The 27,103-nt window shown below is 37.7% G+C and overlaps 1 protein-coding gene across 5 annotated transcripts in view; it reads left to right on the top strand.

The window, feature by feature from the left end:
- The window catches only part of TBC1D19 (TBC1 domain family member 19), a 150,600-nt gene that overhangs the window by 113,489 nt on the left and 10,008 nt on the right, over window positions 1–27,103 (top strand). For 4 of the 5 annotated variants that reach the window (XM_008685873.2, XM_008685874.2, XM_008685875.2 and 1 more), the window contains 5 exons: window positions 6,083–6,167; window positions 8,285–8,329; window positions 18,661–18,693; window positions 22,141–22,250; window positions 24,396–24,487. In XM_008685873.2, the coding sequence (XP_008684095.1) occupies window positions 6,083–6,167; window positions 8,285–8,329; window positions 18,661–18,693; window positions 22,141–22,250; window positions 24,396–24,487 (365 nt within the window). The remainder of the gene's footprint in view (window positions 1–6,082; window positions 6,168–8,284; window positions 8,330–18,660; window positions 18,694–22,140; window positions 22,251–24,395; window positions 24,488–27,103) is intronic. The other variant, XM_040625312.1, reaches the window with a different exon arrangement.

Raw genomic sequence — 27,103 nt, 5'->3', positions numbered from 1 at the left:
TCCAGACTGGTATCTCCAATTGCCTATTCAATACCTCATTTAGGTATTTTGCAGGTATCTGAAATTTAGTACGTTGAAAACTGAAGCCCTGAAATCACTCCCCAAATTGTTAGACTCAACTTTCCCTATTTCAGTTAATGGTAACCCCGTCATTCCACTTACTCAAATCAAACATCCTTCCACTTGGCATTATCCTTGATTCCTATTTTTCTGACATTATATTTGGAATTTGACCATTTTTCCCCCTTCCACTAGCAGTGAACCCACTTGAGAAACATACTCAGTTTGAGATTAGCATGCCAAAGATTAACTAGGGAGTGCTCTTGCAATCAACCCCTGTAGAAAGGCAGTGAATGAAGCAGGATTGAGCAGAGGAAGAAGTCTAGCTGCAATACAGTATAAATGGAAGCCTCAGTTAAAGCTGCAGAGACTTCTAAAGATGGGGTAAACCCTCAGACCTGTCCTGAGATGGGAGCAGGAATTTCAGACCTTTTTGCCATGTATCAGTTGTCATTGGATGTGGGCCATTCCAGGAAAGGGGCATGATCCTTGAGCAAAATAGCTCTCTTCAGCAGAGGCATTCCCTGAAAGGAGCTGACTGCTGAGGGCAGCTGAGAATTGCCTGCTTTCAGCACTACTAGCAGCCAAGTCCTTTATTCCTAAAGAGAATCTGGGTGGCACGTCCCAGTGCACAGCACACACTGCTACCAGCTTGGTCCAAGCCATTACCAGTAGTTTCCTAAAGGGTCTCCATCCTTCTGCCCCCGCCCCATCCCCATGGCCAATTTCTTCACAGTGGCTAGAGTGATGATCCTTATAAAATATAGGTTAGATCATTACACTTCTCTGCTGAAAACCTTGCAGTGGCTCGCCATTTCACTTCCAGTGAAAGCCAGCATCCTGACAATGGCCTGCCATGCCTTGAATAATTCGGCCTCACTTTACCTTTCTCACATATCTCTTCCCACTCATCTGCTCCAGCCACAATTGTATTCATGCTGTTCCTCCAACATGTCAGGCATAGTCCTGCCTTAGCACCTTTTCGATTGTTGACTCTTCTGCCTGAAATGCTCTACCCCTGGATATCCATATGTTAACTTTCTCAAGTGGGTTCAAGTCTTTGATTAGATATTATCTATACACATCTAATGAATCATTGAACACTGCAACAAAAACTTATGATGTACTATATGTTGGCTAACTGAACATTAAAAAAAAAAAAAAAGATGTTCTCAATGATGCCTACCCTGAGCACTCTCTGTTTCTGGTTTTGGTTTTGGTTTTTTTGGTTTGTTTTTTTTTTTAAACCTTTAGACATTTTTTAATTTAAATTCAATTACTTAACTTATAATGTATTATTGGTTTCAGAGGTACAGGCCTGTGATTCATCAGTCTTATGTAATACCCAGTGCTCCTTACATCACATGCCCTCCTTAATGTCTGTCACCCAGTTACCCCATCGCTCCACTCCCCTCTCCTTTAGCAACCCTCAGTTTTTTTCCTGTGATTAAGAGTCTCTTATGGTTTGTCTCCCACTCTGCTTTTGTCTTGTTTTATTTTTTCCTCTCTTCCCCTATGATCCTCTGTTTTGTTTCTTAAATTCCACTTATCAGTGAGATCATATAATTGTCTTTCTCTGATTAACTTATTTCACTTAGCATAATACCCTCTAGTTCCATCCACGTCATTGCAGATGGTAAGATTTCATTTTTTGAAATGAATCATGGAACATTGCATCAAAAACTGGGGATGTACTGTATGGTGACTAACAAAATAAAAATTATTAAAAAAAAAAGATTTCATTTTTTGATGGCTGAGTAGTATTCCATCATATATATATAGCCAGTCATCTGTTGATGGACATCTGGGCTCTTTCCATAGTTTGGCTATTGTGGACATTGCTGCTATAAACATTGGGGTGCAGGTGCCCCTTTGGATCACTACATTTGTATCTTTGGGGTAAATATCCTGTAGTGCAATTGCTGGGTCATAGAGTAGTTCTATTTTCAACTTTTTGGGGAACCTCCATACTGTTTTCCAGAGTGGCTGCACCAGCTTGCATTCCCACCAACAGTGTAAGGGTTCTGAGCTCTCTCTTTTAAATGGCAACGATCCTTTCCCATTTCCCCGTTACTGTGTGTTTCCAAAGCACTTACAACCTAAAATACCGTATCATGGAATTATTTATAATGCTTGCTATTTATTACCCCCACCATAATTAAGCTCCACAGAGAGGTTTTTTGTTTATTTGTTTGTCTGTTCCTTTTGTTGTTTCCCAAACACCAAGCACCTAGAGGAGTGCCTGAAGCATAGTAGAAATAGAAGGAAAGAATTAGTGAACTGATTTAAAAAGATAACGTCTGTAGAAGTCATCCAGAATGGAGCACAGAATAAAAGTAATTAAGAAATATGGCAGGTCAAATAAGTGTAGGTCAGTCTTACATCTACAAAAGTCAAGTAGAAGTGAATAGAGAATGGGGTAAAAGCATCATTCAAAAAGATAATGGCTGAGAATTTTCCAGAAATGGGGATAAACAAAATTTAAATTTGAAGAGATATGATAGTCTTGAGGCCATATAAATAAAAAAAACCCTAAGTTAAATATGCTAGGGGGGGTGGGGGAATACAGAATATAGAATAAAATTAAAGTAATAGTAGTAGTAGTAGTAGTAATTGCAGCTAACATTTTAATAATATTCACCATGTGCTAGGCACTGTTCTACACACTTTTTTTAAAGATTTAATTATTTACTTTAGAGAGAGGGAGCACAAGCAGGAGGGGCAAAGAGAGGGAGAGAGACTCTCAAGCAGACTCCCCCGATGTGGGGCTCGATCTTATGAGATCACGACCTGAGGCAAAATCAAGAGTCGGATACTCAACTCACTGCACCACCCAGGCACCCCTACACACTTTATGTATATTAATCCCCACAATAGCCTTTGATGTAGATATTATTATGGTATGCATATTACATGTGAGGAAACTGAAACACCAAGAAGTCTAGTAACTTGCCCAACGTCACACAGCTAATAAGTGATGGAGCTAGAATTTGAACTCTAGCAGTGCCATTTCAAAATAAATTCCAGACAGGTTAATGATTTTATCACAAAATGAATTTATCAGAAATGCTAGACAAATAGCAAGATTTCCATTGTATTGTATACCACACCTTTATCCACTCACCTCTCTTATCATCTGCAGCAACATGAATGAAACTAGAGGGTATTATATTAAGTGAAATAAGTCAGACAGAGGAAGACAAATACCATATGATTTCACTTATATGTGAAATCTAAGAAAACAAAACGAATGAATAAAGAATAGAAACAGAGTTATAAATACAGAGAACAAATTGGTGGTTGCCAGATGGGAGAGAGGTGGGAGGATGGGCAAAATAGGTGAATAAGAGGCACAAACTTCCAGTTATAAAATAAATAAGTCATAGGAATGAAAAGTACAACATAAGGAATATAGTCAATAGTATTATAATAACTTTGTATGGTGATAGAAGGTAACTACACTTACCGAGGTGAGCACTGCATAATGTACAGAATTGTGAAATCACCGTGTTGTACACCTGAAACTAATATAACATTGTATGTCAACTATACTTCAACAAAAAAGAGAGAGAGAGAGACCTAGAGGAGAGAGAAGAGAAGAACATGTGAATTCAGAGGCAGAGACTTCAAGCCAAGGAACACCTAGAGACACCAGAAACTGAAAGGGAGAGGCAAGGGAGGATTTTCCCCCAGAAGCTTTGGTGGGAGTATGGCCCTGCCAATACCTTGATTTCAGACTTGCGGTCTCTAGGACTGTGAAAGAATAAATTGTTGTTGTTTTAAGCCACTAAAAAAAAGCTAGACAAAATTTCCTGTTTTAGTCAGGATACACTAGATTATGCTGCGATAGCATAGAAATCCAAAATCTCAGTGGCTTAAAACAACACAGGTTTATTTCTTGCTCATGGTCGTGTCCATCTCATAGGATGAGACCTAGCTCTGTGTCATCTTCACTCCAGAGCCTAGGCTGATGGAGTAACTGCTGCCTGGAGTACTGATAGTTGCTGTGAAGAGGGAAAGAGGGAACGTGGTTATTGCTTTGGTTCTTGAAACTTTCATTTAGAAATTTTCAAATGACACGTATCTGCTTCATTGACTAAAGAGCAAATCACACGACCACACCTAACCCCAAAGTGGCCAGAAAAGACAAGCTGACATATGTTCCCAAAGGGAAAGAACCAGAAATATTTGGTGAAAACACTAAAAACGTTCATAATCTAGGTGAATATATAGAGAATATCTTAAATGTGGGGAGGAACTTTCTAAGCGTGAAAGTAAGTGTTGGTAGATTTCAGCATATATAAATTAAGAACATCTCTGTGTCAAAAATAACAAATCATTTGAGAAAGACATTCGTAACATATTATTAGACCAAAGGTTAGAATTCTTCATATACAAAAAATTTAAACAAATAATTTTAAAAACATCAATTTTAAAATGGACTAAGATAATGAGCTGGAAAATAGCAAAAGAAATGCAAATGGAAAAGGGTTCAACTTTATTAGTAATTAAAGCAAAATGCTATATTTTACTTATAAGCTGCTGATAACCTGTTTTGGTGAGGATAATAGAAAAGGTGCACTATGTTATTGCTGTATTTATTAAAAACAAAACCAAAACAAACTATCTAGAGGACATTTTGCAATGTGTATCAAAAATTTCAGATTTAAAATGCCCATTGCTTTGAGCGGACAGCTAGTCCAGTTTTAGGAATTTAAATAAAGTCATACATAAATATTTAGCTATAGGGCGGTTTATTGCAGCATTGTTTGTAGCTGGGGGAAAGCGGAAATAATTAAATGTTCAACAAAAGACAGGTTAGATAAACTATTGTTTATCCATATAGTGGCACATTTTCTGCAACATTAAAAAATGTGGGCAGGGAATATTTATATTATTAAGACAAAAATAGATTATAGAACAGCATACATAATTTTGTTGTTTGAAAAATGTATGTACGTATAAGAGCAGTCTGAAAGGATATACATCAGAATGTTAACACAGATGGGCTTAGGAGCATTTTGTGACCTATTTTGGTGATCTGTACTTCTAATTTTTACCATAACCATGTATTGCTTGTATAGTCTTTCAAAATATAATAAAAAAAAATCAGTGGCAATGGTTGGTACACATTTCACCATCGGGTTTCACTGATGCTCAGTCTCCTTATCTATTCTTTTTCTAAAGCTGGGCCCCCTTCTTATGCCTTGGACCCACAGTTTCTCCGTTGGCTCCTGCTGCTAGTCCAACCCTGACCTCGTGCCCCTATTCTGTTAACTGGTCTTCTGCCTTTTCCTGTCGTTCCCAATTCTTTCCTCAGTAACATCTTTTGAATCCTAGGTCTTCCGATACCAGGGCCCAGATTTCCTGTCACTGATCACCTTGGGATCGACCTCCTGCCTGCAGGTTCCAAGCTGGTGTCAGCAACCCAGTTCCTCCTAAGGACATCCTTGATTCTCACTTTCTGCCCTTCCTATTTTCATCTCCAGGTGGACGCCACACTCCACCTGCTGGGCAGGAAAACCAGCCCCGCTTGTTCTCCAGCTGCCTTCCCTTCTAGATGCCATAAGTGGCCTTTCCTCCCACCCTAACATGCCCACCTGCCTGCGGCTGCATTCCAGCAAAGACTCCAGGTCCAGTTTCCTGCACTTCCCAAGCTACTCTGTGCCCCTGTAGTTAACCAGGGTCCCCGCAATACGTTTGTCACTGGGTTAAATTTCTCCCAGCTGTTTCTCTTTTCCAGATACAAAACAATAAAAGAATCAACTGGTAGTTAGTAACTTACGTTATCTGCTGCTGTTCAACGTTTATGTGGCTAACAGAAATCTTCAGGTGAAAAATCCCACTTGGCGTCCACTGTAACACTTAGCTTCGATGTACCAATAGAGGGCACTCCTCCCATTTCCAGGCACCACACGGAATCGGAAAGATGTACCTCCATGCCTCCCCAGAGGGAAACAGCGATGAACTACCTGTTATAAAACAGTGCTTAATTGTTTGTTTCTTCCACTGTTGTACCCAGGTATTACTTTGTTTTTCCCGGGACACATCTGTGTTGGGTCATTTTGCGTACAACAGTGCTTCACCACCGAAATCATACATAAGAGGTAAAATTTTAGTTACATAAAGGGAGTATTCTTTAAGACTTACAAAATCATACCAAGACTGTTATATTTTACAGCATTTGTTGGTGTTGTTAAATTTTTTATTGTAAAGTACTTAATAAGATTTCTCTAGATTATCGTAACCATACTTTCTACTCCTACTGAAATCAGGGCCCGAGCAACTCATCACAATCACAGACCAGTGGTTCCCAGAAGCAGCACTTAGAGTTACCTCCTTTATCTCCTCCGTTGCCGTTTTTGTCATATCTGTTGACTTTTATTTTCCCTCCTAGTTATGAGTTTATCACACAGATTTGCTTGTTCTACTTCTTTTCTATTCCTTCAAAATGGTCTACCACACTTAAAATTTGATGTAATTTATATGCTGTTAGCTCTCTGATTTCTATTTTAGGGCTTTCTTCTCTTCTTTATCACTAGCTGCCTACAAGATATTGCTATTTCAATATCCTGCTATCACCTGACAACAGATCTAATTTCAGCTGAAAGCCTTTCCCAGTTTCTCCTTTTTATTAAGTGGTGAACACCCAGCACTGAAAGCTTATAACCCCATTGTGTATGATCGTCCTGCTGTTCCTGTAAAGAAAGAAACTGTCTCTCCTGTAGCTCCCAAGTCTTTCTGCCTGATTACTACAACCCCTGCCCTAGGACAGGCCTATGTTACCCGCTGTACATCTGACCAACAGGCTATAGATTGGGGGGTCCAGCAACCTGCTTTTTGGATTCAATTAATTTGCTAGAGCAGCTCACAGAACCCAGGGAAACATGTACCTTTGCCAGTTTGTTAAAGGACATGATAAAGGATACAGATGAACGGCCAGATGAAGACATACACAGGGTGAGATCTGGGAGAGTCCTGAGCATAGGAGCTTCTGCCCCCATGGAGTGGTGGGGTGTCATCCTCCCAGTGCTGATGTGTCTGCCTACCCGGAACCTCTCTGAACACCTTACTACTGGAATTTTATGGAGGCTTCCTCGAGTAGGCATGATCAGTTATTAACCTCATTTCCAGCACCTGTCCCCCTCTGTGGAAAATGGCAGATGGGGCTGAAAATTCCAAGGTTCTAATCATGACTTGGTCTTTCTGGTGACCAGTCCTCATCCACAAGTCCACCAGAGTCACACCAATAGAACAGATGCTCCCAGTCTCATCACTTAGAAATTTACAAGGGTCTTCACCTAGCCCCATATTTACTACCCAGCTGGTACTTGTACCATCCATATCTCTCTCCCTCTCTCTTTCTCTCACTTTTCATTATTCTATTCTTCCCTTACTCACAAGCTCAGTCCTTGTTATCTCCACCCTAACCTAAATTGCTCATGCTCCTTATTCTTTGTCTTCTCTCTGCCACCACTCTCAACAGAAACAACAAAAAAATTTCATTAAAAACTTACCTTAAAGCCAAGTGAAAGAATGCATGAGACTTTTCAATAGATTCAAAGTATTAGAAAAAAACTGTCAAGATAAAAGCAAGCCTAAGGTTATTCAGTGGAAGGCAGGAAAACACTCAGAACCTTAAGAGTTGAGGGAAAGCTATTTTTTAAAGCTACTTTAAACATTTGATTATGGTGAAATTACTTTAATTTTCTGAAACAATTCTGATTTCCAATATTTAGCCTCATTCTTGGACCACATGAATTGTTTTAGAATTCAGAAAAATATTACTACTATATGGTTTAAGACATTTAATTTTTAACTTCAGCACATTCCAGAGGAGTGTAAACTAATGAGGCATTGCAAAGCTTAGGACTTAATTTAATGAATAGATTAGAATTATTCATAGTTAACAAAACAAGTCTATGCTTCTAAAGAGATGCTTCTCTTCTTAAGTGCTTAAGGAAGTTGAAAGGGTTTGTTCTTTTAATTACTTTGTATCAGTTGCTCATACTTAAGTTTATATTACTGACTTTGAGGAAAGGATTTGCTAATATCAAAAGATTAGCTGGTAGATTTTCAAATTAATTCCATATCCTGAAATGAAGTCAAAAGAGATTGTACTATAGTAGTTTTTTAAATTCCATTATGAATACATCCACAAAATTAGTTAATTTTTATAGATTTATTTTAATTATACTGAAACCTTCTATGGTTTTTCTTACAGGAAAACTAGGATTAGAAGAATATGCAGTCTTTTATCCACCAAATGGTAAGAGTAATACTATTGCTTCCTCTAGTGGGAAATAGGAAAATTACAACTTTTATGACAAGTGTAACCTTGTCTGTGTTGAGATGGATAATAATTTATTATTATTATTATCTAAAGTAAACCTTCTATAGAATACCTATTTTAGTGAACTTTCCCGTGTTGGTGGTAGGTTTGTGCTAACCTATGCACACCCTCTCTGGCTTTCCTCGAAACCAGTAGTGGCGTCTATGAGAAAGCTGTGCGGACTTAGGTCTAGGGTGCTTCACTTCCCTCTGCAGGACACTGATTGGGTCTATCCAGGGCCTTCCTTTTTTTTTTTTTTTTTTTTTTTTTAAGACTTTATTTATTTATTTGACAGAAGATAGAGCACGCAGGGGGTGGGGAGCAGGAGAGGAAGAAGCAGACTCCCTGCTGATCAGGGAACCCAATGTAGGGCTTGATCTCAGCGCTCCGGGATCATGACCTGAGCTGAAGACAGATGCTTAACCAACTGAGCCATCCTACTGCACCCCAGGAGAGCCAAGAACATGGGCTTTCTACTCCAGCAGACATGGGTTCAGATCCCAGTTCTGCCAGCTCACCCTCTGACCTTGGGTAGTCACATGACTTTGCTGAGCTCGGATGCATCATCTGTAGCACATGGATTAAATGAGACACAATCTATAAAAAGGGCACCGTGACTGATATGTAGCCAGTGCTCAAAAAATGCAGCTGCTCCTGGTGTTTTTCACTTTCTTTGTCAACTTCTCCATGTGAAAGTCATACTTGGCATTCACGGCACTGTTCTCTCCATGCACCTGTCAGTGTGACCTCTCAGGTTCTTCCACCGGCCACCCTCCTCTGCCCCTCTTGAAGTACTGGTGTTCTCCCACGGCCCACCCCATCCCCGTGCTGCTGCTCTTCTTTTTTTTTTCTTGCAGTTCCACTTTTTATTTTAATAAAATCAGAATATGCACAGCGCATGCAGTGCTAGCATGTAAACTAATACGATAAGCAATAACTAACGCTACAGTAACTTGAAGTTCAGTCTTTACATTCAGCAAGTTTAAATCCATTCTTATGCGATTTTTGAAACCTTATTTATTAACTGAAAATATCGCTTGCTTATTGATAAAACTTAGACACTACCGCTGAATGTACAAGTCACTGAATATGCCAATACAACAAAGATAACCACTTTGAGGATTGCAATGTGCCAGACATTGAGGATTGCAATGTGCCAGACATTCACTGAAAAAAAAATACAACTAAACAAAACTCACGCAACAAACATCTGAGAGTCTGGACACTTCTTATCAGTGTTTTTGAAGTATGTCATTAATATCTTAAGACAAGTGTATCAAAACCTTGGCATGATTTAATTTCAAGTCGCCAATTTTGTTTTTACTAATATCAGAAATGTATGGCTACACTGCCAATGCCGGGTCTGCTTAATTTGACTTAAGAGCTTAATATGACTTAACATTAAAAGCTCACACTACCCCGAAAAACCCTCGGGCTTTTTTACCTGCGTTCTTGGTTCTATTTGTTCGTTACTCTAAAATTGATATCTTCTATTCTGACCTCTATAATAATGAACTCAGGCTTAACATATCTCAGTGTGAACCCATTCATTTATCTTCCTATACCTACTATTCGAAAACAAAAACAAGATGAAATTAAGAACAAAACAAAAACTGCGTTATTGTACTCTCATCAAACCAGTCATTCAAGGCCTAAAGCCCAGTAGTCATCCTTGACTACGCTCAGTCTAACATCCCCCTCGTCGAATAAGTCACCAGGACCATCCAGTTTTTTTTTTTTAAGATTTTTTTTATGTATTTAGTTGACAGAGAGAGACAGCCAGCGAGAGAGGGAACACAAGCAGGGGGAGTGGGAGAGGAAGAAGCAGGCTCCCAGGAGAGGAGCCCGATGTGGGGCTCGATCCCGGGATTCCGGGATCACGCCCTGAGCCGAAGGCAGACGCCTAACGACTGCGCCACCCCGGCGCCCCAGGACCATCCAGTTTTATCTTTATCTTTAAACGGCGTCCGGGACCTCTCTTCCTCTCAACACCGTATCTGCTGCCTTGTCCTCAGCCAGCCTTTACCGTCTCTAGCTTATTAATTGTAAGAGACACCTGACTGGTCTCCCTTTTTCCAGCCTTTTCTAGCTTTGCTGTATTTTTCACAGTGCTATCTGAGTTTTACATCTAACAGGAAAATCTAAAAATTGCCATTTTTCTCCTTAAGGTTTTCTTAATGGCTTCCCATCTCTTCCCAAATAATATCCAAGCCTCTCGGCCTGGCGTTCAAGGACCTCTTTTGACTCAGGCCTCTACTCAGTCTGACTCCTGACTTTGTATCTCCCCTTTCCTCTCTCACTTTTCTTTTATCACAGCAATATCAAATGATGAGCTGCACACGAGCCCACGCACACAGACGCAGACGCACACGCACGCGCACCCCTCGTACTCGCTCAGAGCACTGTGCTGCTTCCTTCCTCGTTACCTCCCTGTTCTCCTGTGTAGAGAAGCCTTTCTTCACCTGCTCTAGGGCTCGCCTCAGGCAGGATCCTTTTCAGGAAGCTTTCCCCACATCCCCAGGTTAGGTTAAGGACCCTTTCTTTAGGCTCCCGTAATATCCAGTGTGAAAATCTTTATATCTCTTATTATATTGTCTTGACATTATTGTTTGTGCTTTATCTTCCTGTCTAGAATGCAAGCTCCCTGAGGTGTAAGGCCATATTCATTTTTGTCCCTCTAGCATCTAGCCGTCATAGCAGTTTAATGAGTATTTATTTGAACTAAATTAGAGGACTTTTAATTTTTATATTATACTTCTGCCTCCTCAGAAACCTAATTTTCAGATAACTTTTTATGTTTATCCAAGAATCAGGAAATCAAAGGGAAAATACCTCTGAAGAACCCAAAGAGGTGCCCATGGAGTCAAGTTCCTCTTCTCTCCATTCCTAGGAGAGCTTTTTCAACTTAGTTTAGAACATATTAGCATAGTCGGTTAAGTGTCCCAACTCTTGGTTTCAGCTCATGTCATGATCTCAGGGTTGTGAGATCAAGCCCTGCATCGGGCTCTGAGCTCAAGGACGAATCTGCTGGGGTTTGTCTCCCTCTCCCTCTTCCTCTGCCCCTCTCCTCACTCACTCACACTTGCATGCTCTCTCCCTCTCTTTCAAATAAATAAATCTTTAAAAAAAAAAAGAAAAGAACATATTAGCTTTTACTTAACACACATGCCTAACAAGCTTGGTTTACCAGTGTTTATGGCCCCCTACAAAACTGGAAGCATGGAAAGGGGCCAATAGAAATAGGAAACATGACTAACAACAGTAGAAATGAAAATCAGAGGCTTCACAAAGGAAAATAGAAAAACTAGAAACCAGCACATAAGAGCACTCCAGAAAATCAGCCTGGGACCATTTTATGTAAAAGCTTTTTAAAAGGTCTCACTGGGTTGTAGCATACTATCATAATTTAAACTTTAATTAGGAACTCGGGGCACGAAGGAAAAATATTGCTGTAGTAATGTAACGGTAGCCACGGGGCAGCAACTAACGGTTTCCAAGCAGCACTGTGTACCAGGTGTTCATTCATTTAATCCGTACAAGGCAGCTACCTTCCGAGGCAGGTATTAGTATTATCCCTATTTATAGATAAGGAAGCTGAAGCACAGCGGGTCAGCTTGCCCAGCTGGTGAGTGTCAAGGCCAGGCTTTGAACCCAAAGCTCTTTGACTTCAGTATTCTCAATCACCGTGTCCTGTTGCCTTGGGAAATGTTACCGTGTACGCTAGAGTGTCTTTTAGAAGAAAAGGAAGGGGCTAATATATTGAAAAAGTAGATGTGTATAATAGGTTCTAGAAAGATTTTCATTCAGAATAAAAATAGTTTATTACTGAATGGGGTAACCCTACAGCTGTTCATAAACTTAATTCTTCAGAATAATTTCTTTTTTCGGGTTATTTTAGAACGTTACCAGAATCAGAGAGAACTCTCCTCTCTGCGCAATGAGTCTGAAGTTGCGGAATAGGAAGAGACAAAGATTAGTCAGTGTGCTGTCCCTTTTCTTTACTCAAGGCAATACAAAGCAACATTTTATATTACTCACTCACTTCTGCCAAAGAAAGGATGACTTCAAAATCTTAAGGACACCTCTAGGGCCCCTGGGTGTCTCAGCTGGTTAAGTGTCTGCCTTTGGCTCAGGTCTTGATCTCGGGGTCCTGGGAACGAGCCGCACATCGGGCTCCCTGCTCAGCACAGAGCCTGCTTCTCCCCCTCACTCTGCCTCTCCTCCCTACATGCTATCTCTCTCAAATAACAAATAAATAAAATCTAAAAAATAAAAAAATAAAATAAAATCTTAGGGACATCTCTACCACCACCGCCACCGGAACTGACTGGCTTTCTTGGTCTCAGGGACCCACACAGAGAAGCTGGCCTACAGCTCACTGACATACTCTCCATCCCTGACCAGGCAGGTGCTTGCACAGGGGCACCTCCCTCCCTGTATCACCTTTCCTAGGATTGACATGACAGGCCATTGTGGCATTGGACATTACCTTCTCACCTCATTTGAGGCCTTGTTAGTGGACAGGCTTTCTGTAGTAGATTCACTAAACAACAGGTAGGCAAAATTTCTGAGCTGAGGAGACTCTTCACAAGAATTATATAAGCTTTCCTTGTTTTTATTTTTCATTCACTTTATATCACTTGTCTTTATTTATTCATTTAATACGTTAGTCCTGCTCTGGCTCCCTCTTCTATTCTAGGTGGGTGATCTGTGGTAATAACCCAAAGTACCTGCTGTCAAGGAGCTTTCTAGTGAGGGAGATAAACAATAAACAAGTAAATAAATAGCTCATAAAAATAATTTCAGAGAGTGAGGACATGAACAACGAAGGGGAACAGAAATTGATAGTTGGGGGGACATGGCTATTTTAGGTCAGGTGATCAGGAAAAGTACTTCTGAGGAGGTAGAATGGGAACAGAGACCAGAATGGGCAGAGTGAGCTATGCAAAGAGGGAGGAGAAGAGCATTCCAGAGGGAATATATAGCGTGTTTAATGTTTAAGGGCCTAAGACAAAAAACGTACCAGATGGTTTGAAGAACAACATGGCCAGTGTGACTGGTGACAATGAGCAAAACATAATCTGGTACAAGGTGAGGTAGGAGACTTAGAGATCAGGTCAGAAAGGGAGACAGTTGATCAAAAGTTTTGTCTACTAAGTCCAGTGTCTGGGCTTCCTCAGGGACAGTTTCTGTTAATTCCTTGTTTTCCTATGAATGAGCTATCCTTTTCTTTTCTTTTAATTCCAGTTGGTTAATGTACAGTGTTATAGTAGTTCAGGTGTACAATACGGTGATTCAGCACCTCCATATGTTACTCAGGGCTCATCATGATAGGTGTACTCTTGATCCCATTGGGTTGTACTTTCTCACTTCTTTGCGCACCTGGTAAATTTTTTGTTGATAACTAGATATCTTGAATACTATAGTGTGGTAACTAGAAATCGGATCCTCTCCCCTCCCCAGAATTTGTTGTTGTTGCTTGTTGTGCACTAGTTCCTCGTTTAGTGACTCTTCTAAACTGCTTTTGTCAGGATTGTGTTTTTTGTATTGAATGCCCGTGAAGTCTCTGTTCCATTAGCTTAGTGGTCAGCTGATAATTTGACAGAGATTTCCTTGAACATCTGAAACCCAAAGAAAAAAAATTACCCCAGGCTTTTCAGGCTGGCTGTATATTGAGGACCCCTTCAAGGCTCAGCCAGGCCATTTCTAGTTCTACCTTAGCCTTCCCTTCCTGCCTGCCGGAGCCCAGGAGTCTGGCAGAAGTGAAAGCTGAAGTGCTCCTTAGGACTTTTCTAGATTCCCCTGAATAGAGAGGAGCTTTTCAAAGCCTTTATCCTTCCCCACCCTCTTACTTCCCAGTTTGTCAGTCTGTCTACAGCTTGCCTCCTCTGTGGTCCTTGCGGCCCCAGGGAGCTGCAGTGAGTGTATTTGCATTAAAAGGCTTTTGATAGTGGGTAGGCCACTTCAGCCCAGCCCTCAGATAGCTACTAGACAGGACAGAGCACACCGCAACAGTCTTTTCAATTCAAGATCCATATTGTGCAATCTGGGACCAGCAAGCTTCCCCAGGAACTTGGATGGCTCTATCTTCACAGCGGCCACCAAACTGGACAATGGGCAATGGTAGGCAGGGAAATTAAATACCACAATGCTCTCTTTCCAAAATTCAGCAGCTTTTTTTTTTTTCATTAAGCACTTCCTTGGCTGTAAGGTGTTTTTTTATTATTATTATTAGATTCCAGAACCCAAAAAAGTTGATCTAACAGTTCTAGCCATCACTTGAGCAGAGGGACGGAGTTTTGGAGTTCCCTACTTTACTCTTCTCAGTGACATCTCTTCTCCACTTCAGAGGTCATCCTTACTACTGTGTGGAGTAAAAGTGTCACTCTAATGTAAGCTCCAAGAGAACAAGGACTTTTTGATGATCAATATATCTAACATCAAGAATCATGCATAGCATAAAGTCACTGCTCAGTAAACATTGAACAAGAGAGCAAATGAATGAGGGAGTGAATATAGAAGAATATAGAGGAACAAAAATAGAAACAAGGGGACAAGACTTACAGGAGAAATACACATAGACCTGACTGAGACGTCAATAAACAAACACCACAATTTGCTAATATCATTTGTTTCCTACAGGAAAAGAGAAAATAACTAGTTGCTAGTGAACGTTAGCCAGAAGAGTTTCGGGACTTTTGATCAGTGGTTATCGACCAAGGGCAATTCCATGCCCCACCCGCCATGCCCCACCCTCCATCCCCCAGGAAACATTTGCAAATGTCGGTGGACACTTTGATTGTCAGAGCCAGGGGGAGAGGGGTTTTACCAGTATCTCATGAGTAGAGGCCAGGGATGCTGTTAAACATTCTAGTAAACAGGACAGCCCCTCACAACAAAGATTAGAAAAGGCTCTTGGAAGACATAGTGAAAATATGTCTTTTTACATCCTCTTACAAGTGTCAAGTCGATAAATAGCAATGTACTTTGTGATCTTTATTAATTAAGTAAATTAAAAACATCTCATAATCCAAAATTTATTTGATGTGTAACTTTAGACATAAATTAAAAGCCTAATGAAAATTGTATTTAAAGTATGATTTTTAGATTGATCTTTAAATATGGTTGTATTCCATTATTTGGGAAATTTTAATTACTGAAATAAAGTAACAAAGTCATATTCTGAAGTTCTAATTCAGAAAGATAACAGAAATAGCTAGAAAACAATGTAACCGTTGTCCTAATGCCTACTCTTACCTGTAGGCTACATGTGGAATGAGAGTAACCAAAGGAAATGATTATTTCCACAAATGAATTAAATACAATATACTAAGTAATCCCAAATGAAGGAGTGTAAAACTTTGGAATGATGTTAAAGTGAGTCAGATGTGAGAGCTGTGATACAACTATAAATGCTAAGTATTAACAGAGACAGTGAGGAAATGGAGGGAAAATATTTAGTAAGTGCAAAGCATGTTAATATTCGATATATTTTCTGAGTCATATTCACTATTTATATCTTATCTAGTTCAAGATTTATTTTTGTTGACCATGCTTACCACTCTGAGCTATGTCAAAGACCCATGAAACCATGACTTTATAAAGTTACTCCTATTGAATGGGACAGACAGTTCATATTTTAGACTTTCTTTAGATAGATAAAGGAAGCCTAGTACCTTAAAATAATCGGTTATCGCAGACTTGCAGAACTCTAAGGCCAGAGAAGGGGTGGTGTCCCAAGCATCCCGACGCCTGTTAGAAGTACACTCTTGGATGATGGCCACATGCATGAAACTTGACCCTTGAAAGGCTGAAGTGATGAGAGGCAAAGGAAAGGATTTTGGAAAACTGGCCAAGAACACGACAACCTCTGAGATCAAAGAAATGTTCTAGGCGATGTGTGCCTGAGAGTGTTAATGGATTCTTCACTGCTTCTTCTGCCTTCTACTTCTGTTTGCCAGAGTTTCACTTTGTCCTTCTTCAATAGAGCAGACCGAGCACCCTTTTTTGACATCGTAAGCCCTGGTTAATCTTGATTAAGTTGAAGGGAACCCTTATCTAATACTGACAAAAAAAGATTTTCTTAGGTTTAAGCTGATACTTAAAAGCGGTGGTCTCCCTTCTGAGAGCATAAAATAGCTACGGTTATTGAGCACCTGCCGTGTCCTAAATACGGGACTATTACACTTTAAGGACACTAGCTCACGGGTGCTTTAGTACAGCTCAGTGAAGTTGGTCTTATTTATCTCTACTTTCAAAAATGAAAATAGACACTCAGAGAGTGTCAGTAACTTGCCTGGAATCACACAGAATTCATATTCATGTCTGTCTGACTTCATTGGCCATTTCTAATTTCAACATTGAGTTTTTGAGAGCTTCTTATCCTACATGTTAATTACTTATTACTTACGCTTTAGTGGTTTTTTCACTTTTTTAAAAATTTATCATTGACACACAATGTTACATTAGTTTCAGGTGACCAACATGGTGACTAGATAAGTCTATACATTATGCTGTGCTCACCACAAGTATAGTGACCGTCTGTCACCATAGAGCACTGTTGCAATACCACTGACTATATTCCCTACGCTGTGCCTTTTATCTCCATAACTCTTACTCATTCCATAACAGGAAGCCTGTATCCCCCACTCCCCTTCGCCCATTTTGCCCATCCCTGACTCTCTCCCCCTGGCAACCATTAGTTTGTTCTCTGCTGTATTTTAATATTTTATTTAAAAGATTTGATTATATCTATAAATGCTGAAATTTGATTGATTTATGTTTATTGATTTATATCTCATTTGTAGAAGATACTGTGCTGGGTAATGAAGATAATACACAGTGTGAATTATGTCCCTTCCCTCAAATAGTTTTTAGCCTAGCTGCTTACAGAGCAGCTATAGATTTCAGAACTTGGGGAAAATGTGGGGGAAGTGCAGTTAACCACGTGTCATCTTAATATATGCATCCCTTTTCGCTGCTTGGCAGTTCATGAATTCACTCACTATAAGTTTCCTAATTAAAAGTGGCTTGTCCAGACTAGGGTATTCCTGTCCTTAGCAGATCTTTAATACATGTTTGTAGAAGATGAAAATAATCATGCGAACACCTCTATTTCTGACTACCTTAAACTGCTTGTTCAAATGTTGCTGCAGTAGCTTAACAGAGGAAAGAAAAAGGGGTTTTGCAGTAAGAATATAGGGATTTTGCTTTGAGATGTAGTGTTTAGAAAGATGTAATATGTACTTACATTTCTGTAAAGCATTTAAATATGTCTACTATTTATTAACTCATTTTTCTCTCAGTTTTTTTTCAGATGTCAACAATTTTATTGTAGAAAAGTTAGAAAAGACAGACTTTTTATTATTTGTTAAAAGCCTATAATTAGTAAAAGAAAATTAAGCAGCAGAGAGGGAAGGTAGAAAAAGATGGTCATTCATAAGAAGAAAAAGAGACTCAACCAAAGATATAAGCAGAGAGAGAAACTTGAAGAAAGTTGGTGTGTGGGCCCTCATTCTAAGTGCTCCTTGGAACTTGAGTTGGTGGCTATCACGTCATTAGGAATGTCGACTTGTATTGTGAATCTAATCTGGTTTTGAATTTTTTCAGTTTCTAGAAGCAAAAGACCTTTCAGTTGGTAAAGAATCGTAAGCTGGAAGATCCTTCTATGTCCAGTTTTCTTTGGATCTCACAAATTTTTCTGCATTTGCTCTAGGCATAATTGTTAAACATAGAATTTTAGAGCTAGATGATATTTCAGAGACAGGCTTAGTTCCTGTGCATGACAAGCAGTTACTGAAACTCAGGGAGTTCGGTGACTTTCCTGAGGTTACCCAGCTGGTTTGTGTAAGCCGGCCACTTATCTTTTTAACAGATTGGATTCTAACATACAGGATGAAGTTGTTTCAGGAAGGACATAATCTATTGACATTCTGAGACCATTATAATTTGTTCTTAAACTTAGTTCTGTGATCTGCCTTGTTCTGTTTTTGTCTTGTTTTTGTAACATATTCAAAGGTTTAGTTTTTCAACATTATCAATAGAAAGTTAACTGGATATATACTGAAAACTTCTAGTTTGTTTTTATACAGGTATTAAAAAGCATTTTGTTGTTGTTGGTTACAGTCACTAAGTCTTTCTGACATTTGTGAACGAAGTTGAAGCAAAAATAGGAAACCTTTCTATTTTCAGTTTTAATCCTCTCACGTTTACCTAATAACTCAGTGGGTATACTCATGGAAAAGAAACATTTTTTAAATTTTTTTTAGGTGTAATCCCTTTCCATGGATTTTCAATGTATGGTAAGTTGGACTTTAAAATATTCACTGTTTTTATCACACTTTAGAGAATTAAACATGAAGATCACACTTTATGCCACATCACCCACCCACTTAACAAGTTGTGAACATTTTTAAACATTGAATTTAGTATTTGTTTATATCTACAATTAATTTTTTTTAAATAAAGGGTCATCACAATTTCTCAGACGATGATTGCTTGACAAACTAAAATTAGAACATACTGTGAAAGTGCCTCTGTGTTGACCAGGTTCTAATGTGATGGAAACTAGAGATACATGTTAATATTTAGTTCTCATAGGTGGAAAATGAGGTTGCTTAAATTCCCGAACTAATTCTCCTAAGTCTTTTAAGCAAATAATAGGACAGAAAGAATGTGAAGGGAGGGCCACCACTGAGTTCGAGTCTATGCTTTCTTCAGACTGCTGGCATACACAGCGGGTTTCACTGAAGGCTCGCATGTCCCGAGGTACCGTGTGGAAAGCGCACGTGCAGGCATGAGAACCCTGAATGCCTTTCTGGCCTCAGGTGTCATCGAATGAGGAATGCAAGAAGCTTAATGAAGATTAGCAAGAGGAAGAATGCTCTACACCTTAATGTGATTTAATTTTTGAATTGTCACACATTACATATAAACATGTTGAAGAGTGTTGTCACCCCAACTGCCATCTCCCCACCTTTACACTAAACAGAAATGCTTTAATGTTTTACTTTTATAAAAAGAACCAGCGACACATTAGCACTTTTCTTTGTAAAAGCCCCTCCGTGTTCACCATCAGACAATAATGGTGAATGACATAACATAAGACTTTGAAAACTAGCAGTCAACAAAAGGGTTCAGGAACTTTGCATTATGCTCCCCTTGGTGGTGTTGATCACAGGCTTGAATTACAGGGCACTCCGCTGTATTCTCTTGAGCAATCAAAATTTCATAACATAATACATAACGTTATAATGACCTTTCAGCACATTTCTCTTTTATAAATATGTGAGGAGTTTAAAATAGAAAACCCCAAAAAGGTTAAGAATATAAATTTTTACATCTAATAATAAAAATGTTAGCCTGTTATCTGTCTATTTTATTTCCAACTGCAAGAATTTTTCAAGTAAATAGTTTTTAAAAAGTGAACTTGAGTGATTTGGAGGATATTAATGATGTCATGAAAGTTTAAATCTTAGTGACGCTTAGGGAAAAACATACATCATTGACTCCAACTCTGCTTATTCACATGTCTGGTCACATAAATAGGCTGTTTAATGTTTGCTAAGGAGGTAGATGATGCAAAATGTTTTATAGAGTTTCTTTATACTATTGTAGAAATGTATGTTAAGCTTCCACAAACACCTAGCAGCGGTCACTTATTCAGAACCGGCGTGCTAGAGTAATCACAGCGCATCCCCACAGAACTCCACGCAGTACTTCGCCTTCAGCTTTAGCTACTGTGTTTCTTCAGAATTACAATACTTCTCTCATTTAAAAACTGATTCGAAACTTTTATTTTTAAACTGGCCTCCAGCTCTCCCATTTCTGCTGAATAATGAAATTATTGTAGGTACGGTATGGATGATTTCACAAAGGAGTTCCTAGGATACCAAATTTAATTGACTTAAAAGATAATGAGCTAATTCATTTTTATGGAAGGACCAAATAGGGAAATGTGCTTTAAATAGAAAGTAAACTCATGTAGATTTCTTACATATCATATAAAGGACTAAAGCTTTTCCATTTCATAGCTGTATAAGGGAAGTCAACACAAACAGTAGGGGTATCTTGAATAATAACTGATTGTAAAGGTTTTTGTATTATACATGTTTGTAAAAAAGTGCTGATTTTAAAATTGTCTCTTTTATTCTTTTACCTGAGATGATAATTAATGAGTACTGAACCCATAAAATCTTTAGACTTAGATTATAGATTTTACATATCAATAACTTTAAAAGTTAAAGGAAAAAATATGCCGAAAAAGGTAAATAAATTTCAAAGCTTCACTTCGAATGTATAATAATGCCATGTATTTATGCCACATTGCTTTTTTAGGTTGTTGCAATTAGAATATGAATTATTCTTATTAAATATATAGAATACCTTAATTTGGGCTATTTTAATAAATAGCACTTTATTTTGGTAGTAAAATAAGTTTTTAAAATTAGTTTGAAAATGGAAAGATATGCCTGTCAGTTTTTAAATGTGTATATATATATATAATGTAATTTTTTTCTCTGCATATAAAAGCAGTTTATTTTTGTGGGCATTTATTTAGTCCCCTAAAATTGACTTGTCTCTCTTTTCCCCTTCAGAAAAAATGAAATCTCTCCCTTGCAATGCTAGTTTTTGATGATTTACTCCTCTGTGATACTGTGCACTGCCATTTATTCCAGATAATTGAATTTTTATATTTGTAAGAGTTTAAAATTTTTTTATCATTTTTCTTTTCACTTTGTCAAAAAGAAGTGAGTCGAGTTGGCTGATTGCTTTCCCTGATAACTTAATGCCTACTGCCCTCAGGGGCAGTACTGATGGGCTATAGAGCCTGAGAGTTTCTAACTTGTCCATTCCATATCATAGCTAAAATTACTCAGTAACTCATTGTGTTTTAAAATTAATATTTAGGTAGTGCAGTTTTATGTACCTGCATTATAAGTGTGTTCATGATGCGTAAAATTCTCAAGATTTGAAAAGATGAAAAGCATGACCACGTCAGTCCAGAATAATCGTGTTGTGACATCAGCATCTGAAATTCGGACTTTCTGACATTCGGTTGTGGGGTGTCTGATTGAGTTGATCCACCTGTGCTTAATTGCCAAGAATTGGGTGCAGAGGAAAACTTAATTCAACATTCATTAGGGAAATAAATCCTCTGCCCGAGAGTTGTTTTATTGTAAGTCTATAAAAACTGACTTCTTGCATGGTGAGATACGCCAGTCTCACGGACCAATAGTCTGAACTGTTAATCAGAGTTTTTATTTTCAAATTGAATTAGTTGAAGACCATGATTCTAAATGCTAGACATGAATCATCTTATATTTTACTTACCTGACTTGCAAAATAAAAAACTTGGAAAAACCTTCTGGATCCTTTGTGGAACAAAGTGAAAATGAAGTACCTCCATCTCACTTTCTTACTATTTCAATTTAAAAAAGAGAGACTTGACTTTACATAGTTTTTAAAGGTTACTTTGAATTTTTAATATCCCTCTATACGTAATCCCATTGTGTCAATCTGTTAAATTTGGATTATGGTAGTTTTTATTCCTTTATAATTTTTAATGACGGAACTTTTTACATGTGTATATATTTCCTTTTCAACATGAAAAAATATATATGATTTTAAACTTGTTTTTGAATGAATATTACTATAAGATATTGATTTATTCTTTCATGTTTCATTAATTTATTTTCTAAAATTTTAATAGCTCTGCAATGTTATCGATAATTTCTTTATTCTTTCAGTTGCACCACTTTGTTTTCTCTACCACGAACCTTCCAAATTGTATCAGATATTCCGTGAGATGTATGTGCGTTTTTTCTTCAGACTCCATTCCATCTCTTCTCATCCTTCTGTAAGTTCATAAAAATGGGGTGAAATTAGACTCTAATCTGTTTTCTTTCCTTAAGAAGAAGTCTCCTACTCAGTTAAATTATAAAGCAACAAATTTTAATTTGTGATGTCAAGCAGCATATTTCTACAGAATAAATGAAAGAGAAGAAAAATTGATATTTGAATATTTTGGTGATAATTCGGGAGGAAAAGGGTCTTTATCAATTTCACTTACAGTATCTTTTATATGTTAACAGAAAAGACATATAAAAATGTCTGTATTATTCACTTTGACAAGGATGCCTACCCTCTTCGAACACCGATGTCCTCATCTAGGAGATGAGGTTAATATGTTTCTGTAGGGCTGCAGAGTGCCAGGGTAGCACTTGGCTCATGGCAGGTGTTCAGAAATAAATGGCTGCTGTTTTTATTATTGTTGTTGTGATTATCATCATAATTCTTCTTTATTAATGAAATAAAACATTTGTCACTATTTTCAATTTCATATTTGACTATCAGTTACTGCACTAAGTATTTTCTTTGTGTAGACAGTTCTGTTGACCTCAATATGGAAGTCCAAGAGGATTCTGTTGGGAGTTGGACATTTTTTTCTGATTTATGTTAGCTGGTCCTTTATCACATCTTTTTTCCACCCATGAGCCTGAGTAAAAAACAATACTTACTTCACTTTAGTTATACTTTTTTCACCTTTGGGCCTGCTGTGGTCTACTTGTGGGTAACTCAACTGACTCTCCAGAAGAAACACTGAATTGGAATCTATCAGGGCTACGGGATTTCCCTGAAGAGAAGACTCAGTCACTGCTATTAAACTTAAGCGCTTTTCTGTATCCCCGGCAGTTTAACCCTGTGTATTCTTGTCCACCTCCCTGTCTCCACCTTTGCTCTCCTACACTGCTAGAAAAAGCTGACTAGCAACAGAAATCCAGGATGTCTCCGATGAGCAAATGAAGCACCACCAATTATCTTGGGTTCCTATTCTCTGAGACAACTTGAGTTAGTAGTACTTATCTTACATTAACTTTTAGTGTAGAGTAATCAGAAATATATAAATAATTCTGTTTTCTAATAACCTCCTTTTTAGCCTCAGATTTCTTACTCTCATATTCTGTACCATTTTACGCCCAGTATACAGCCACAGTGCTTTCCTTGTGCAGAGCACTGAAGCTTGACATGGAGCAACCCTGGATATTCCTTCCCTGTCTCCATGCTGACCCTGAGGTGTCCTTTTTCAGTGAATTGGTTGGGCCAGCCCTGCCTCTTGCCCTTTCTTTATTCGGTGGAATAGACGTACAGGCGGTCACCTCCTTTTCTGGCTTGTAGCCAGTCTGAACTACTTGGAACCATGCCAGGCTTTTTTTTTCCTTAGAAACTCACAAAGAGGATTAAAATTTCCCCACAAAGATCAACCCCAAGGAATGCTGAGCTACAAGAAAGACTTTATTCACAGTTGTCAAGTAATAAACGCACTTGAAAAACCATCTGCTTAAAATGGTTACTTCTTGTCCTTTACAAATAATGCCCTTATGAAAAGTAGATTTCAATAAATATATATATATATCTTTATACTAAGATAATCAAACATTCTTGTTTGATAACTTCCTGATGCAAATTTCAAACAGGCAGTAGTCAGTCTTCCCTGGAGATGAATTTCAAAGAAAGAGTGAGAAAAGCAGGAAATATTTTCCTGGATGGGTGAGGCAGCTGGAAGCGAAAGGACATGTGGGGGGAGAGAGTAAAGGGTGTGGCTGTAGTACCAGAGAAATACCTGGAAACTGGAATACATCCAGAAAAAACTAGTTTGCTGGACATAGTGATAATACAGGGCTTACAAAGCAATAGGTTTTCTATAAAATGATGTTTTCCTTGGACTCTCTGAATGTTATACACCACATTATATGGGGATCCTATTGTGTTAAAAAGGAGGCTCCTTAGCATACCAATAGTAGGTATCCATAAATAGGGGGGAAAATGTATCTTTAAACAAAGTATTAGAGATCATTAGAGCATTTCCTGTTTTTTTACTATTAGACAATATAAAAATATTTATGTTGATAATCTCTTCATTTCCATTTGAATAATTTATTGCCAGAGTTGATTTTTAAATACTAAAATATGTACTTCTCTTGTGTTTTGTTATTATATCCAGGGTATTGTGTCCCTCTGTTTGCTGTTTGAAACTCTTCTTCAAACCTATCTCCCCCAGCTTTTCTATCATCTACGAGAAATTGGGGCTCAACCGTGAGTACCTTTCTCTCCTAACTGAAGAATAGATTGTTTGACATCAGAAACTTCTATTACATCATTGTAAAGCACCTTTAAAGATACAATAGTTCTATAGAGAAATTAACAATTTCTCCAATAAAACAATAATTATCAAGTAATAGAGTGTAGCTCTACATTGTGCCAGAAATTCTTGGAAGAATTTCCAATATCCTAATAAATTCTTATTTGCTGGAATTTTTGTGCCTGGTATAAGAATCACCAAAATGAACTAATTTAATTTCTATTCATAAGGAAAGGCGTTGGCCAAAATTGAGGCAAAAATTTGTGAACATAAATACTACGTAAGAAATATGATAATACTAAAATTAAGTTGGTTTAGGCTAAATTTATCAGAGAACTACTTAATAAAAGCTGTGTAGTTTTAAGTTTGCTGTCTTTCGATAAAGGAAACTAGATCAGTTACCTAGTAATGATTGTACACTGTGATTATTTTTTTCCAAAAGTTTGAATATTTGTTCATTTATCTCAGTATGAATTATCAGTGAATATGTAGGGTTCCTCTGAGCTTCAACATTATTGGTTCTCTTCTCTTTTTTTAAAATAACAATGTCTAAGGCAACAGAAGTTTCTAAATGATTTATTAATGTTTTGTCACTGTCTTCCCCTTTGTGAAACCAGTTTCCCCTATTGGCAGAGCATATTTGAAAGGAGCGTTAACTCTTTGAGAACACAAAAGTAGTAAATGGGAAATACAATAGTTTAGTATTGTCTTCTCCACACTTGAATTCACATCAGGTGAATGGGTGGATGGATGGATGGATGGACGGGTGGGTTTAAGAGACAGACCAAGATTTAAATTCTATCTACTAAACTGTGTAATCCTGATGAAGTTATTTAGTTCATCTAAGTCTCATTTTCTTTCTTTAAATCAAGATAATTCAACTTCCTCATCTTTAAAATCAAGAGAATTCCTATCTCATGAAGTTGTTTCAGTAGTGAAGGGTTTTTTACATATATATATATATATATATATATATATATATATATATATATATATACTTTCTCTAAAGCACCATTGAATTTCGGACATCTTAAATCTTAGAAATACCTTTTATAAAACAATACCTCAAATCATCCATTGATAATACTGAGATTATACTCTTTCCTTTGTAGCCATTAAAAAACAAGATTCTAGGGGCGCCTGGGTGGCACAGCGGTTAAGCGTCTGCCTTCGGCTCAGGGCGTGATCTCGGCATTATGGGATCCAGCCCCACATCAGACTCCTCCGCTGGGAGCCTGCTTCTTCCTCTCCCACTCCCCCTGCTTGTGTTCCCTCTCTCGCTGGCTGTCTCTATCTCTGTCGAATAAATAAATAAAATTAAAAAAAAAAAACAAGATTCTGTTAATGATGAAGATTATAAAACAAGAATGTGGCAGAAATATATTGTACACGTCTTTTTTTCTTAAACTTGTAGTAAATTAGCTTGTTTTACTCTTGTGCAATGAGAATTTTATGTAATGAGGCTTTACTAGGATGAAGACATTTAGTTTACTGCTAGAAACTAAAATCCTGATTTTTTCTAGCCTATTTATACACTTTAATCATGAAAAGGAACAAATTTCAATGACTTATGGCAAACATTAAAATTCTTATGCAGAAGAAAGTATAAAAATTTAATTGTCAAGCTAGAAATCAATTTTTCAAAGGCTTTTATGACTTAAAACTGATGCTGTTGAAGGCTTTTAATTAGAATTTAATTTCTTCAATAGATAATAGGACTATTGAGGTTATCTATTTCTTGAATAAGCTTTAGTACTTTGTTCATTTAATCTATCATATTTATGGAACTAAAGCTATTCATAATATTCCCTAAATATTCTTTTTTTTTTTTTTTTAAAGATTTTTTGTTTATTTATTCGACAGAGATAGAGACAGCCAGCGAGAGAGGGAACACAAGTAGGGGGAGTGGGAGAGGAAGAAGCAGGCTCATAGTGGAGGAGCCTGATGTGGGGCTCGATCCCATAACGCCTGGATCACGCCCTGAGCTGAAGGCAGACGCTTAACCGCTGTGCCACCCAGGTGCCCCATAATATTCCCTAAATATTCTTAATTAGGCTTTTAATATCTAGAGAATCACAGTGACAATACCTCTCATTCTTGAGATTGATATTTGTATCTTCTCTCTCTTTTTTCTTGATTGTTTGGCTAGAGCTTTATTAATTTTTCTTCTTTGAAAGAACCATGTTTTGGTTTCTTTGATTTTCTCTATTGTTCTTCTGTCTTCAATTTCATTATTTAAGTTCTTATATTTATTATTTCCTTCCTTATGTTTGCCTTAGGTTTATTTTGCTCTTGTCTTCTTGTTTAAGGTGAAAGATGATTAGTTTGAAACCGTTCTTCTTTTCAAACATACGCAATATTATTATAAATTGCCTTCAAAGTACCACATTACCTCCACACAACAAATTTTGATATGCTGTGTTTTCATTTTCATTCTATTCACAATGTTTTTTTCCTTTCTTTTTCTTTCTTCTTTTTCTTTCTTTCTTTCTTTCTTTCTTTCTTTCTTTCTTTCTTTCTTTCTTTTTCTTTCTTTCTTTCTTTCTTTCTTTCTTTCTTTCTTTCTTTCT

Source organism: Ursus maritimus, unplaced genomic scaffold, assembly GCF_017311325.1.
Source record: "Ursus maritimus isolate PB19 unplaced genomic scaffold, ASM1731132v1 scaffold_8, whole genome shotgun sequence".
NCBI classification, from domain to species: Eukaryota; Metazoa; Chordata; class Mammalia; order Carnivora; family Ursidae; genus Ursus; species Ursus maritimus.
The sequence above is the reverse complement of the archived record's forward strand: the minus strand, read 5'-3'. Positions and strand labels throughout refer to the sequence as shown.